The following is a 16,274-nucleotide window of genomic DNA, read 5'->3' as shown; positions in this document are numbered from 1 at the left end:
TATGCATAATACCTTATATTCTCTGGACCAGATTAGCTGGAGGTCAGATATGAATCTGTTTCACCAAACACAACTTTCACAGACAGTCATGCACTTTACATGTTTTAAAAATGCCAAACCCCAAAGCAAACCCTAGTCAAAACTTCTTGGTGCTCTGCTCACAATGAAGAGGAAGAAGGTTGTAGAAAATCAAGGGCTTGTTTTAAGCATCAAGCCAGCAAACACAGCTGGAGTTGAAAGCCATCAAATTAGCTAACAGTTATCAGGAACAAAAGCTTATTATAGCCAAGAAGTCAGAGGAAACTCTGTATTTACCTCTGTGGCAGAACTTTGGGTACTGAAACACAGGATTGCTGAATACAGAATGCATTTGCTTTCAATTATTTTTCAGAGTAGATTATTTGTGTAAATTGTGAATGATCCTGAAGTTGAACTCTCCCTTCCCCAGCTCCCAGAGGTAAGGCTCTCCATGCTCAATCCCTGTCTTGGGCCTGTATCATTTCTCCATTAGCAAATTATTACTAAATTAGATTCTTTGTGTATATATGCAATAAGGTGTTTAAATACGCGTTGAGGAAAGTAGTATTTTAGTATCATTTCCTATCTTATCCACAGGAAAGCTACAGCCTGAACAGTGACTGACGCCAGAAGTGCCAGAGCACACCGATTAATTTGCTGATTACAAAATGGCCCTGGGAGAACGTGGGAGGGCGAGACAAGTACACAGGCACGAATCCTGACCGCACCAACTCTAAAATACCTCGGCAATCTACGCGCCTTAAGGAAATCGATGCCTTCCAAAACTTTGCAGAACACGTGCTTTTACGAGCGTTGATCTAGATGAATCAAGTAAACTAGGCCTCGCGTGGCTACACGACATGGCCTCAAATCAAAATGCACCGGCCCTGAACGACAAACTTGAGCTCATCATCAGCTCACGTCAACGTCAGGCCTTCTCCCCACCTTTTTTTTTTTTAAACATTTGGGATACGCTGTGTACAAGAGGTTGCTCTGTACCTGGTTTCCAGCGGTATGTTGCTGTTCAAGACCCAGCTGTTGTGGAGATGCACCGAATCTTGCGTGCTGGTGGGGGGAGTCGGGGCAGCGGGGCTGGGCTGGCTGCGGGTGGTCATGGACCTTCTCTGGAGAGAGTCAGCCGCTGCAGGCGGTTTTCTGGCACAGGTACACGCGTGCGGCGGTGGGGGCGGCGGCGGGAGGGGTCTGAAGGTGAACTGGTTGTGTGGGCTACCTGGCATATCTGAAACAACAAAAAGGCAAAGAAACCCACAGAGGGGTCTTATTTTAAGAAGAGAGCATGAGCGTCATATCGTATTTATTGGGATTAAAGCATTGCGCTTTATCACGTTGTTAACCCGGTTGCCTGTAAAATATTGCAACATATGAAATAATTTAAGATATAATACTCTATTGAAACGGAGAGTATCAGACATAGTCACACACCCTCCAGCACTGCGGTTCGGTAGTTCAACAAAAAACAAAGAAAAGGGAAAAAAGAAAAGAAGATACAACATTCACTTAATTTGTCACAGGATTTTTTGGGGAGGCGGGCAAAGAACAAATAAATCAAGCTGACACTGAATTGCAGCACAGATACCAACTGACTTCATGAGGCATAAATCTCATTTAAGAACGTCTGTGAACGAAATAGACACAGAATATAAAATAATTAGTCTTGCACTTCAAATCAAGAGAGAAAATAATTGAGTAATTCCTACCACCTAACAAACATCTTTCATGAAACAAGGTTAACGCATTTCCACGGGTCCGTTACTGCATTTGTTAAACGAGACCTCGGAAAAGGCCCTCTCAAAGCCTGTCTGAAGCACTAATGATCCAGGCACCCGGAGAAAAGGTCCTGCGGCAGCTGAAGGCAGATGAGCTGGCAATGAGCTCCCAGCCCCCGGAGCAGGCTGCGAAGGAGCCGGAGCGACCGACGCGCGTGGTGGGCACCCGCGGCCCCGCTGCCTGTGCTGCCGCTGCCCTCCGGGACCCTCGGCGCTGCCCTCAAGCACCCGAGGAGGACGCTGGAACCGGGGGGTCCTGCCCCGTGCCAGCACCGCTACACGGCTTTAAGGAGGCTCAGCCTGTGCCGGTGAGCTTGAATCCTCCTGCAAAAGACAACCAAGGTACAAATACGGTGTGATGGTACTTTGAGGAGACAATAAAATCCTGTTTTCTCTACTTCCCACAGGAGTCTCCAAAGCCTCTCAGTACAGCAAGAAACACAGCTACGGAGAATCAAGGCAAGAAATCCCTTTTTAAAAGAACAGTAACAAATACTTTGCAAAGAAGATGCCGATAAAAATTGCTGCCAGATTGGGTGAACTGCGAAGCTGTTAACCTGAAACTCTTCCCGCTAATTTACCCCAGTGTCTTAACGCGGCTTTGTCCCATTTCTACACTCACCCTCACACTCCCTTTTACCTTCGCAGATGTCCAGTTAAATTTGCACAAAACCAGCTGGAGCGGAGCTCTGATGAACCTGCAAAAATTCCCTGCAAGGAACTGTTGTTGCCATCCATTTGCAACACACGCTTTCTTTAAATTATGACATGATGTGTCTTCAAGGTCAAATATGAAAGCGTGCCCCTTCCCTTCTTGGAACAGCTGGTGGAAAAAAAGCACTTTTTTCTCGGTGACAGTCACAATTTACCCCAACTGGAGAAACAAGGTTGTTCAGCGCTTCACATAAGCTTTTCTATGCTGTGGTAAGCAAAGCTGTTACGGATTTGGCCCAGGCCTAATCCTTTTAATTTCATTGATCTTTTATCAAGGCAGCATTCTTACAGCTGCATTAAGGTTTACGTTGTAATATTAGTTTGCATATACCAGAAAAGCATTTCTAAGCATATTAGAAAATTGGAGACCCCAGTAAATTAAATCACTGGAGTCAACAGTCCAGAGCTCTCAAATAATCTGCTAAGGCACTTTCATACAATAATTAATCTCCGTAAATCCTGTATCCTGCTATTTTAGAATTGAAAGCTACCCAAATTTTGGACATAATATTTGATGTCCAGCATCCTCAAGTATTTGATCAATGACATTCCCTTACTTAGTGGTATCAATCTTAAATCCACTCTACAGAAAATTTGCAGGATTATGATACATCCTATAATTTGCATGACAAGTCATTTTAATGGTTGTGCCACTGTCCTGTTAGAAAATTGCTGATCTTTGCCAGAACACGTAGAGACTCTACGAGGTACATCAAAAGCTATGCAGTAAATGCCGAGCAGGCAAGGTGACTGCTTCTCTAGGTAAATGGGAAAAAAAAGTATCATCTATACGGCAACACATCTTTTAGTTCCTTTCTTCCCCTTTTATCTGTACTGTCTCTATCCTGTCAATAGCATGCAATTATCTAACAAATAGTTTAGTTTGTTCCACGGAATAGACCGGTTCTGCTTTGCGAACCATAAAGTATTTCTGGTTGGTAGGCTACCTTATATCTCCCAGCGCAATTTATCACAATACATTAATGCATCAGATTTCCTGGGGGATTCCTTTTTAATTATCACACTTGTCACCCCTTCATCCAGCTACTGGCATCACAGAAAACCACACATCAGATTCTGAAGTATTTTGGTGATTTAAAGACAAGTCTCTGCATCAGACCTTCACTTCAGTGAAGCAATGCAAATTCATTACGCTGAGAATCAGCCTGAGTTTCCAATTAGTTTTTACAGACTTTCTAATTTGGCAAAGTTACTTTTATTTTGCTTGAAACTAAGTCTACATCACATTAAATTTATTTTTATACAACAAAAAAATGTTGCTTGGGATATAAAGCAGCATTATATCTAAATATGCACTGTTATGATTCTTCAGGACTCTGAATAGTAGACTCTGTAAAATAACTTAATGTAATATCATTTAAATACCTAAAAAGTGATACTAAACAAGATAATTTGTCTAAATCCAACAAGTTTCCAAAATGTATGGGAGTAATATAGAAATTAGCTTAGCTATGAATTTTTATCCCATTGCTATTGTTCAGCACAATGCTATCCATAACAACTCCTGGGTTTATTTTTAATGGTTGCTAATGATGTTCAGATTTTAAATTTTTTTTTACACCAAAAAGTCTGTGCATGACATGCAAATACAGCATTATTTGTTTTCAATGTGGTCACTGACATGGTAGAAGTTTCCATCCATCCAAAATGTAACTACAAAACATGATTTCAGCTCAAACTTTAAATTTCAATAATTTGCTTCCAATCCGATTTTCATCTGTGGAGTGTCCAAGGGAGAAGAGATGCTCTTGGTCCTCACTATTGGCCTTCTCATCTGCACTTGCATTTAGCCCAATTTTTTACAGACAGAAGGGGCTGTTTAGAAAATGTCTAAATTCTTTCCCCTGAGAATTCATTATTTTTAAATAGTTCTCTCATTTCAGCAGAGCACATCTAGAACTGTGATGGTTCCTGAAAGTTCTATAAAACATTCTGCTGCTTTTTTGCATATTGGATCTGCTTTGTTTTACTCTAACTTGCACACTGCCCATCCACTCCACAAACTCCACTTAAACTTCTTCCCTCCCCTTCCCTTTTTTATTTTTAGGGGTTTTGCCTTCATTCTTCAATAACGATGTTATCATTTGTTTATTATTTGTTATCATTTTGAGATGCTTCCCAAACTCCTCACACTCACTCCAAAAGAGAAACCGCTGTATTGATGCTAGCTATAAAGAAGAAACACCTTCCTTGTAATTCTGCTAGTCTGAAGGATTTCTACTTGCTCTCCTTTCTTTAAAGTTTGAAGGGAGGAGTTCTGCTTCTGTCCTGAACGTTTCTTCTTCTTTGGTTCTGCCTCATTCTTTTGGACAGCCCTTGATGAATACTGAACACGCTGCTCTGTGGCAGTTGTACAACGGAGCCTGGTATCCTACGGTTATGGAGCACAGACCTCAACAGCTCCTCTTCACCTGCTGAGTTCTACTACCACTACTTTTTCCTTCAGGAGATGCAATAATTCAGATCTTGCTTTTTTACTAGGCCTCTACTGTACAGAAAGTGGGAAGTTAATTAACTTAGGTACTCCCCTTACTCTGCCATGTTGGTTGAGCGCTGCCATTCCACTCAAAAGTTATTGGAGGCACAGACCAATGGACATGAGCAGCATGAACATAAACTCATTTTCCATAAGAGTCAGGCTAAAATGCCTTTGCAATCATAAACATGGAGCTAAATTGCTTTATAGACTGGCAAAAATGAAATAAGCAGTTTTATCAACTAGTTAGCACCTGATTAAAAATTAGTTTTGAAAACAAGCCAGGCCTTTGCTGAAGTATTTTCCTAATAGTTATAAAGTATACTTTACTATACTTTTTGGATCCACATAGAAAGAGGGGTTAATTGAACTGTTTTATCAATTACTGACAAGACTACAATAGCTTGTATACATACTAAGTGAAGTATATCAGAGAGAATATATTAAAAAGTAATGAACCTTAAAAGGTTTGCATCTAACCTGTAGTGCTTTTGAGATATTTTAATTTTTTCAGTTCCTAAATTCATTATTTATTGGTATGTTTGGATTTTCTTTTTTTTTTTAACTAGACATGTCTCAGCTGAGTATGAATTAGCTTGCAATCCGTTATTTAATGAACAAAATAGCAATATATGTTCAGAGAGCTTAGTTATTTAAAAGTTCTATGGGTATACTACTGCTCAGTTACAAACGAATCTGTAATTTTTTCTCAAGCAGAGATGAAGGAGCATAATGCTATTTATCTAAATAGAGCCTTGGAACAGGTATATCTGCATCATGCAGGAAGGCGTGTCTGACACAATCCAACTGTATGGAAGGATTAGGCCCAGAGCACTATGCCCAACTTATACAAATGGGCAATGAAGAACTGGCAAAGATTCCGTGCAGGGAAGACGAAGAACCTGAATGTTTAAGACTAGAGCTAAAAAGCATAGAATAAAAATTCTCAATTTTACAATGAGATTTATGCTCTGGGTCTAAGAAGACAAACTAAGAATTAGATGTAGGTGCTACCATTGCAGAGTGCTGGCTCTGCTACCTGTTAATATATTTACTGATTTTGTGTAAGTCTTTACATTCTTTCCTTCTATACTAAGTTTAAAATCATTCTTTTTCTATGTATGCACCAATGACCTCACTAAGCCCCTAATTGTTTTTTGCCTATCTCTGAATTCCTTTTATTTTTGCTGTCACATATTTTGAGAAAAGGTGAATATGGAAAAAACACTGTGTATGAAATTGCTCTATTGATGTATAAATTTACTTTGTGTTTCAATAATCTGTTCTACACTTGCTCCTTCTGATGTAGCTCAACATTTAGTTGGCCTACCTTACTTGCAAAATCCTTTGCTTCACTAGCTTTGTCAGACCAGTAGGATATAAAAGTATCTAACCAGTACTTTTAATATGAATTTACCTTTAGATTATTGTTTTGCTGTATATAATTTTCTCAGCCTTACTACACAGTAAATCTTCCAGAATATAAAATATCAAACATCTCTAAAGAATTCTACAAACCATATGGTTTTATGCAAAACAAAGTTTATAATGTAATGAAAGCTGATAAACTAAAGGTCGTACAGACCCAAAGTTTCCCTACTAAATAGAAGAGGTTTAGAGACCTCCAGAGACCGATAGCACTTCCCACCCCAGCCTGCTGCCCATGCCCAAGGTGCTCTGAGCTCGCCCCTGCGGCAGCCGACTTTCCTTGCTGAGCCGGGTGGGACGGCCCAGAACAGGCTGAGGGAGGGAGGGACCAGTTAAGCACTGGGGACCATCAAGGGGCTCTGGGCACTTTATTTATGAGTACAGGTGTGCTCTCAAATAGCCAAGCATATAATTTCACACCATACTGCCACTCTAAGAGTAGAATGAATCCTCCACATCATTATTTTGGCTGCGCTGAAAACACAGCACTTTACTTCCAAAGAAAAATTAACAGACGTCTTATGCCACGTACTTCGAATGGCACCAATGAGCATAAAATACAGCTGGATTTACATTATAATATTGTTAATGATGTCAAACAAATGATGCGTAATGCTTAAACACTCAGTCCAATGTGTTCATATGGATCCCATGAAATGTTTCCTTTATGTTCTCAGTATCACATATGTTCAATTCCCTTGAATCCCTTACAACTATACACACACACAGTAACGGCTTCTAACTCGTAATTTGTGGATCATTTTAACAGAAAGAGATTTGGTAAAATAAGAATTCTAATAGTTTCCTAATGCTAACAGAAACTTAAGTCTCCTTCAGCATTTCCAAGTTTAGCCATATTTAAAAATCAAATATAATGGCAATTCAACCCTTCGTAAAACACAAGTAACATTTACATTGAATGTTGTACGGTCTAACAATGTAGGAAAAAAATCTATTCTACATATAAGCTACAATGACAGTAAGGACTTCTTACGATGGCTATGCAGCAATTCCTTGTCTATTTTTACATTATCAATCAAAACTTTTATTTTAAGACCTGAGTGACTACATTTTTGTAAACACTCATTACGGCCCTAATTCTAGGAAACTTTACAAAAACATAACTACCCCGTTTTGTGCACCAGGCTAAAAAGGAACAACGGGAGCATCACCAGCAGGTCTCTGTTTAAAACACTGTTGCTTTTGCAGAAGTAAATGTTTCATGTTTCTTTGATTCCGTTTAATACAATTTCTTGTGAAATAGTGCTAAACTCAGCTAAAATTCCTTCTGGAGTCCATATTTATTTAGGTAGACTAACATGAGCCTGGGATTTTCCCATTATTTTAATTTACATTTTTGGTCCATTTCTAACAAAACAAATGCTGGATTACTTGAAGTCTACTAGAAAATCTTCACAAATCAAATGGTATAAATGGACTTTATTACCTGCATATGATATTGATATTAAGTATCAATGCCTTAAAACTTCTAGCAACAGAAAGCATAAGGAATTTTCATTAGCAGGACTTTTGCATGAATTTGCCATTACTGTTGCATGTCAGGACGGTAACACTGCTGGGCTCTATTTCTGGTAAAACATCAGTTAGTAGCGTGATAAAAGTGAAAAAAAATACTGGAGATCTCATAGTGTTTTGGAAAATAAATCACAAGTGTCTCAGAAGTGTCTCTGCAAACAAACTGTTTCTTGACTCAGGTGCAGAAAGATGTGGGAGAATTTTTCAGGCAAAAGAACGGAGGTTAGAACTCATTAGACAAGGAAAGGCAGTGATTTATTGCTAGGGAACTATCACATGGCCACCCTTCCCAACTTTGCTGTTAGGATGCATTTAATAATATTCTGCTTTTCAAGATTCAAAAAATTCTGGCATCTGTCGTCTTCGTACCGTATACTTAACTTGTCAATTTTCCTTTGTAAAATTCTTGAAATAAGACTGATATACTCCCTTTTTTTTTTTTTTTTTTTTTAGGTGTGCATGGGGGAGCGTTTTTGCTTTTTCTGATGATAGAAATGTTAATATACTCAAACCAAAAGAAGGGCTTGTGGTCCCAAAGCTATCTATTTTTTTCGCCAGCTGTATCAGCTGGTGCAATGAAAGACATTACCTTTCCTGACAAACTTTGCCTCACTTAGGGGCACTTATATCTGTAGACCATTAGAGCTACAACAGCACTACTGCTCCTTAATTAACTCCATCACTCAGTGTTTTAACTTGGGAGCCTGATTGCTGAAGTAGAATAATTTTGGACACAAAAACTGCACTAGAAGATGCCACTCTCTGTGCTGTAGTTTGTAACCAGAAATGAGTTTCAGGTTATAATGCTGTGCACTGTGGATAAGATGCAAGTTTTAAATGTTATCATGCAGAAGCACCTGACAATATAAACACACTGCTGTGTGTTCATATAAAATAAACATTGCCAAAGGGGAGTGAAGAGCTAGAGCTCCTGAGGCGCTTTTATTCTGCCGAACTGTCTGAATTATAGCTTTGTTCTGCAGTACTTCTTCACATAGCTCTTAAATACCAATGCACTCTATGTATAATATTTACATGAAAACATTATTCCATTTATGTGAAATGCTCACATTTATGTCAATTAATATGACAAATTCAAAACGAAGCTACCCTACTCACTCCCATCTCCTTCGTTGCAGGGTGGTACATCCATCAGATCCTCTCAAACACCCATCCAGTTGAGACGGGACTCCTCTTAAATCACTACAGTCTGCTCCAACACCAGACAGGCCTGTTAGTGGTTGAGCCACAGAGGTCAAGGACAAAACACGAAGGGAGAAGAAAAGCAGCACTCCAATTATGATGGAGACCGAGGGAACAACCTACACAACCAGCTCAGGCTTCCAGTGGTTTGTTTAGCAGATTAAGCAGCTGCTGGTACAATTAACATCACACAGCATTCAAAGGACAGAAGTAGAGACTGACAGCTCCCCGCCAGCTGAAAGGTGATACATTCAGGAGAATGCGTAATTCCTGCCATTACTTAAAGGTGGTGGGTTCAGCCAATATCACGAGTTGTAACTTCTATCAGTGGCAACTCACAGGGGACAGTACAATCACTCTTCTAAAACTCCGAACGAAGTGGGAGAGATTATAGTTTACGGAGTAAGCCTATCATCCAGGTTTACAAAAGCCAGGCAGTTACAAGTAGCCTGGCAGCAAATTCTGATGACCTTAGAGGTGAACAGATTTTGATTAAAGAGCAGTTTATGATTGGTAAAACAGGTTGCAAGCAGCCACGGCTGTAAACATTAATGTTTCCCCAGTTATTGATGGTTTTTGGCAGAGTGATATATATTCAAGTTTTGGCCTTTGTGTCATTAAATTCATTAGCTGCGAGGGCTTTCTAAAAGGGATCTGTGGGTAATGGAATTAGCAACTATAAATCATACTGAAATATACAGTGTATTCAGCCCAGTAGTTCAGTGGAAATATCATGAATATGGACATATTAATCCACTTTGTCACCAGTCTCTCTACAGGGGATGATAAGCTTCCCGGCCTGCCTCTTACCTGCTTCACCTGTGTCCCTGTTACTCTGCAACATTTTTAGGAAAAAAGACTGCTTGAGGCCATGCCCTGTCACAGACCCAAGTAGTGAAAAACCCTGCAGCATTCGAGTTCACTGCACAGCGATGGCTGAGGTGAAGACTCCTCCATTTTAGTGCTTGCCTTCTCAAGGCTGGGAACAGTGACATGAGCCCTACAGTGACTGAAGTACAGAATCCTGTTCAACTTAAAGCCCAGCCACGAGAGAGATCGGTTTGTTGATTCATATTTTTGTAAATATAACATACTTTGTGGCTCTACAGAAGTACAAAAAGATGATAAGCCCTAATTCATGGTTAAACCTGCCAGCTACATCAGGACACAAACTCAAGCTCTGATGAGTATGTTCATGCACATTCCTGAAATTACCGGGGGCAAGATCCCAAGCATATGCCCTATCTATCTGGACTCAGACAGAGCTAGAGCTTGTTGGCAGCACTGCAAACTTGAAGTTTACTTCAAGGTGGAAGTGCCTGAACTTTCTGGCTTCAGGGATGAACCACACTCCAGCTTCTCCCACCTGTATATATAAAGGCTCTTCTCAGGACACCTGACTCTGCACCCCAGATTATTATGTCTAATCCAGACATCCAGTCTCTTGACATTATTCTGCAGAGCATAATTGAAAATACTAGATCCATTTTTACGATCAATACCATGTACAGACAAAGAAGCTTGAAGCTCTTCTGGATCATTCAGTAATTGTCTCTACCCCCATGTATTTACTTCATTTTTAAGATAATCCATTTAGAAAGATGTTAATGAGGGAACACCAGGAGGAATATAGACTAGTTTCTATATTCACAATATTCTGAAGAACATGTTTATAGTTTATATAGGAAAATGAAGGTTTCTATTTTATTCAATAAAACAGTACTCCATATGTTTTTATTATGGATTTCACATTATTATTATGGATTGATATTAAATTGCTTGATATGGACATCTTTACATACATTTCCAGTGACTGTTATATGAATATAGGGAGTATTAAAAAAATAATTATCTGTGGTTATATAGTAACTTGTGGAGGGGCAGAAAAAGCTGTCAAATGTATCCATAATATGTAAACATATGTAGAGTTTAACTGTGACTCTATATGCATATCTATCTCAAATTCGTCAAAATAATATTAATGTAGTACTGTTTTATAATAAATACTAAGAAATACTTTTCTTGACAGAAGACTTTGCATCCAGATTTTGTGTAAACACTGTAGCCAGCTAAACAGACTACAATGTCTGTAAGAGTACCGCATAAAGCCTTAGATAGGGCTCAACATCACATTCAGCTGGAGAATACAGAGGGGCACAATGCATGGTCATCACACTAGAATAAGCTACAAATTACTTTCAATCATGGTATAGGGCTTTTTTTTTAAGTAGGTTTGGGCATTCTGTAGAAAAGTTTACTTCTAGACTGTTTCCCTGCCTTCCTGGGGAAGAGGTGTAGTGGTGCAGCAATGGTCCAGGGGGACCATAGCAGCGCTGGGGCCATTTGGGTGGCTTTGCTCTACAGGAGTAGAGAAGTAGAAGACAGCTTGCTCAAAGCTGTCTGTTCAGAACAAATATCCCTTGACCTATAAAGTTCAACCAGAATTCACCATAAATCACTGGGCTGCATCTGATTATAAATCTGTATCCCCTGTACTGGCTCTGCAGAAATGCTTTACGCTGTATCCTCCGAGATTTAATTTTAGAGGGATTCTTCTTTCTCTGTAGACTGTATTTTGCTACAATTTTCTGATAGCTATTTTGGATAATCAGAGAAAAAACTTTATACAGAAGCATGTTACCAACCAATAAAATGAATGGCTTTTGGTGAAACTGCTAATGCTTTTATCTGGCTCTTCTTGAATGACTGCATATACATCCAAACTTATTATATAAATTAGGAATATGACCCATTACTTTTCCTGAAGTCAAGAAGAGACTTCCACTTCATCTTAGTGGAGGTTAGTTTTAAACACAGTTGATGAATTGACAAGCAGCGAGTACGTGTGCCTATTACTGCTCAAGAAATATTGTTGACAACTCTCTGTTTTAAAAATTGAAGTACATGTGGCCCCTCCTATCCTATCCTCTCCTCAGAGTAGTCTGACCTATAAAATAATTTGCAATTAGTACATAAAGTACAGTAGGACAGATTTCTCCCCAACAACCTTACTAGTTCCCTGTTGGTTCAGGGCAGACAGCTCGCAGGAAACCAGACTGTTTTCTTCAACTTCACTTATGTTCTACTTCACAAACTTTAGTTGACAGATTTCTTAAAGAAGAGCTCTAAGACAAATTACAGTTTCAAAACATATATCGTCCTTTTGAAGTTTGGCTTTGGAAGAGAAACAAATTTTTAAACAGAGAATGATATCAAATTATCTTTTAATTCTCTGTTTAAACACAGAATCATTGTTTTAAATAAGGGAAACAATTTTTTTAAAAAAAACCAGGAAGAATGGTAACCTTAGTTGTAGGATAGTTAGCATCAATTTATTCTTGGTCACCCTCAGAAGTACATGGTATTATTTAAGAAGGAAGTTGCATGTAATCATCAGATAGCATCACGGAAAGCTATTTGTCACTCACCAAATGATTTTACATGGTATCTAAAGCACACTAAATTAGTTAAAGGATATACCTCAGCGTAGAATTAGCTGACTGGCTACTTCTGCCTTTTATCCCTAGAGGTACTTAACAAGTTCCTGTCCCTCTCAACTTCATCCACAAATAAAAGAAATACTTCTACAAAAAGATCTATTCCTGCCATTGATGTTTGCTAACATTTTATTTAGGAATGTTGACGCTTCTCCTATAGCACTGAGCTTGCTGAGAGGAAAGACAATGCTACACGCGCAACTGATGGTAAACAACAAATCGATTATTTTTTAAAAAGAGAAGAAAAACTCCTGTAGGGAAAGACAAAACACCACCACAGAAATGGGTAATGTAACGCCTGAAAATGAACATAGCAGCCTAGGCACAAACCCACAGTTTTCAGATTAGTCTCTCTAATGCATATTTAGGCATTTACAAGCAAGCATGCAGATTTTCTGAAATACCAATGCGCTTCTACCACTCCACCAGAGGGTTGTGGCCTGGTTCCTCAAAACTTTTTAGGACTTTTAACTCCACTCTGCATTTTATTATTAGGAGCCCTGCACTCTTAAACACCTCTGAAGATCTGAGCAGAGCATCTATCAAGTACCAATAGGGTCACTTCTGCATAAACTAATTCAGATAGTTAACTTCAAGGCAGCAAGGTGTGACAAGCTTCTCCTGCTACTCCTGCTCAACTTGCAAAAGAAATCTAGTGCAATTCACAATCAACAAAGATTACGTCATTTTACAGCACTAATAGGTTATGCAAGTTCTTTGTGACCATATCCTCAGTTCACCTCACAACACATTCTTAAGGTGCATTTCACTCAAAGCTTATCTATATACAGTTACTTAAACTCTTTGTAAATAAGACACGCATTTTTGAATATTACTAGAAATTACATCTATAAAATATCGAATAAAACCTTCAAAACAAATGCATAAAGAAGTATCAAGGGAAACATACTTTTTCATATGAATCTAACCAACAAAGTATTTTAATGAGTGCACATCTATTAAGAGAATTCTCAGGATACTGTAATTATTATTCATTTTCTAGAATTGTTTCACCATGAAGCTTTATGCTACTATGGGGACTTCAATGTTTATGTTTTGTGACGGCTGCGTTGACTATTAAAAAGCAATTTGGCTGACATTTTAAGTCTTTTGTTGCCAGTTTTAATTGGATTGTTCACCAAGCATCAACTCCCCCGTTAACTGCAAAAATTACAGGCCAACGTCAGTTTATAGTAATGACTGTTTAATGATTTTATCCTGTCAGTATGCCAGCTTCATATGGATGCATGCATGATTAGTTTCATATCAAGACCTGTAATTAAATAATTGAAATCTAAACAAAAGAGAATATCAAACAGGAGCACATCCTTAATAAAGACCCAAAGATCTATCAAGATACTAATTCCAAATGAAAAAGTAATCAGTGTTTTGAGGTCAAACAGTGCAAGAGTTGGTGTTAAGGAAAAAAGTTCTCCACACCTTTTGCTATAGAAGAAATTTCCCTTTAAGTGATGCAAAGTTTGAGAACTCACTGCAGTGAGCCTTTGCTTACCATTCTTAAAACTGACTCAAAATTATTCAGAACTCATTATTAGCTATTTTTGTTTGCTTTCCAGACTAGGTAAAGCTGCTTTTATAATAATAATTATAAGACCTAAAAATAATTATACCTCAACTGAAACTTACAGTACTTAGAATCAAAGAACAACAAGCCCACTAGCTTCTCAGAAATTCAGATTCTTGAAAGAAAACCCATTATTATTCTTTGTTCAGCTCTGAATCCTATGCCAAACTCCTACATACTTCAGAATTTCAAATAGAGCAAAAAATGGCTTTTAGAAGATAACTCTTTGACAGTGTGAAATATCCATGAAAATAAAGCCAGAAACAAAGACTCACAAAGCAGGGCCAGCACTGCCAAGGCAGCCAGTGCCTGCTCATACGGCTCAAGCAGAGTTTCAAGAAGCTGGGGGCTCCTTGGAGAATTTCACACCTTATGATTTTGGCCATCCGACATGGATGGTAACTTTCTGTAGGCAGTTAAATGCTTCAATTTTGAAAAGAACTTGGTATTTCTCACATTTTGATACTTAGAAAGTCCAGGGGAAAAAGTACTGACCAAGGGATTTCACCATCTTATTAATAAGCACATCCGCACTATAAAATTTGGGATAGGGTGTCTCTGTAAACTGAGCTGGTACGTTTATGGATTCCCATTAAACTTAGACCTCAAAGGTCAAATACCAGACTTTATTGTGTTACGCATTCAGTAAGTATTCAGGCGAATTTCAGCAATTTATAGCAACTTACAAGAACTTACGTTCATCTGTTTTCAGGCTTGACTTTTATAGACTATAGTCACCTACTAGAAAATATTAACCTACTGGAAAGTCAATAGATTTTCAAGGTTGCTTCATTTTTATGTACAAAAAGCTGTATGCCTCGCAGAATCATTCATTTTCCTTTTATTGCCAGGATGATGGCTTAAAACCTGTTCTGACCAAACTTTTGAGCAGATGGCTTTATTCGAAAGATTTAGGGGTAAATTTAGGACGCATCTCTTTTCCTAGTTACAACAGCATGATATGGGATTAACTCCATTGATTTCAATTATGTTATTCCACCTTGGTTTGCTAGATGTAACCACAGAAGCTAACAGTCCAACTTTGATTGGGATTATCCATTTTTTATATATTTAGAAACAGGAAAATTGTCACTTCAAAATATCAGCTGTGGAACACCGCATGATTCTGTTCCAGGAACGAGGTTACTGTATTTGTGATTTAGAAAGGGATGAACCACTGAACCAGTAAAATACAGGTTGGCACAAACTTATTTTGATTCATAAAATAAGAAGGTCCAGCAGAGGTATGTGAATGCACCATACATCAGCAGATGAAAATTCACATCGACAAATGCAAGGTACCTCAGATCAGATTGCTGAGATCTAAATTAACTCCAAGTACTCAGAAAATGGACCTGTGTATGCCTGTAAACAGCTCAATAAAAACCTCTTTTCTATGTACAGCTTTAGTAAAAGAATGTTAACAGCATGGAAAATAAAGCAAATTGGACAGAAAGTGAAAAGGCAAATAGTGTTAAATCATTACATCCACATCTTGCAGTATACTTTGTTCCATTCTTGACACTTTTTTTTCCAGAACAATTTGGTAAAAATAGAAGGGATTTTACAAACAGGTGCACTAGATTAGTGATGTGGAAAAACCACTATGTGAGGAGACGCTAAACAGATTGTGTAGTTTAAAGAGAAGCACGACGTAAATGATAGAGAAACAACATAATGAACTCAGTAGGTACGCAATTATTTACACTCAGAAGTACAGTGGATCCCTATATGAAACTGTTGGAAATTTAAAACTGATAAAAGGGAATACTCTGGGGTGTTCTTTTTCTTTTCTTCTTTTTAACACCACATTTAATCTAGGAACTTGTTGCTACAAGCTGTCATTGAGATGAGGCGGTTGCAAGTATTTTATGTATAAAATTTTATACAGATAATTATTCATCCACATAGAGTAAGCAGGCAATATACACACAACCTAAGTGTATCTAAGTATAAAACCTAGATATAAAAAGGAAGCATTTTTATATGTATAAGTGTATAACATACAC

At 38.3% G+C, this 16,274-nt stretch overlaps 1 protein-coding gene across 2 annotated transcripts in view; it reads right to left on the bottom strand.

Annotated features, from left to right (window-relative positions):
* Positions 1–16,274, bottom strand: part of TENM1 (teneurin transmembrane protein 1) — a 252,595-nt gene that overhangs the window by 160,988 nt on the left and 75,333 nt on the right. For both annotated transcript variants that reach the window (XM_075720809.1, XM_075720810.1), the window contains exon 3: positions 1,018–1,258. In XM_075720809.1, the coding sequence (XP_075576924.1) occupies positions 1,018–1,258 (241 nt within the window). The remainder of the gene's footprint in view (positions 1–1,017; positions 1,259–16,274) is intronic.

This window comes from Pelecanus crispus, chromosome 13, assembly GCF_030463565.1.
Source record: "Pelecanus crispus isolate bPelCri1 chromosome 13, bPelCri1.pri, whole genome shotgun sequence".
In the NCBI taxonomy this organism is placed as follows: domain Eukaryota; kingdom Metazoa; phylum Chordata; class Aves; order Pelecaniformes; family Pelecanidae; genus Pelecanus; species Pelecanus crispus.
This window is presented reverse-complemented; position numbering and strand designations above follow the sequence as displayed.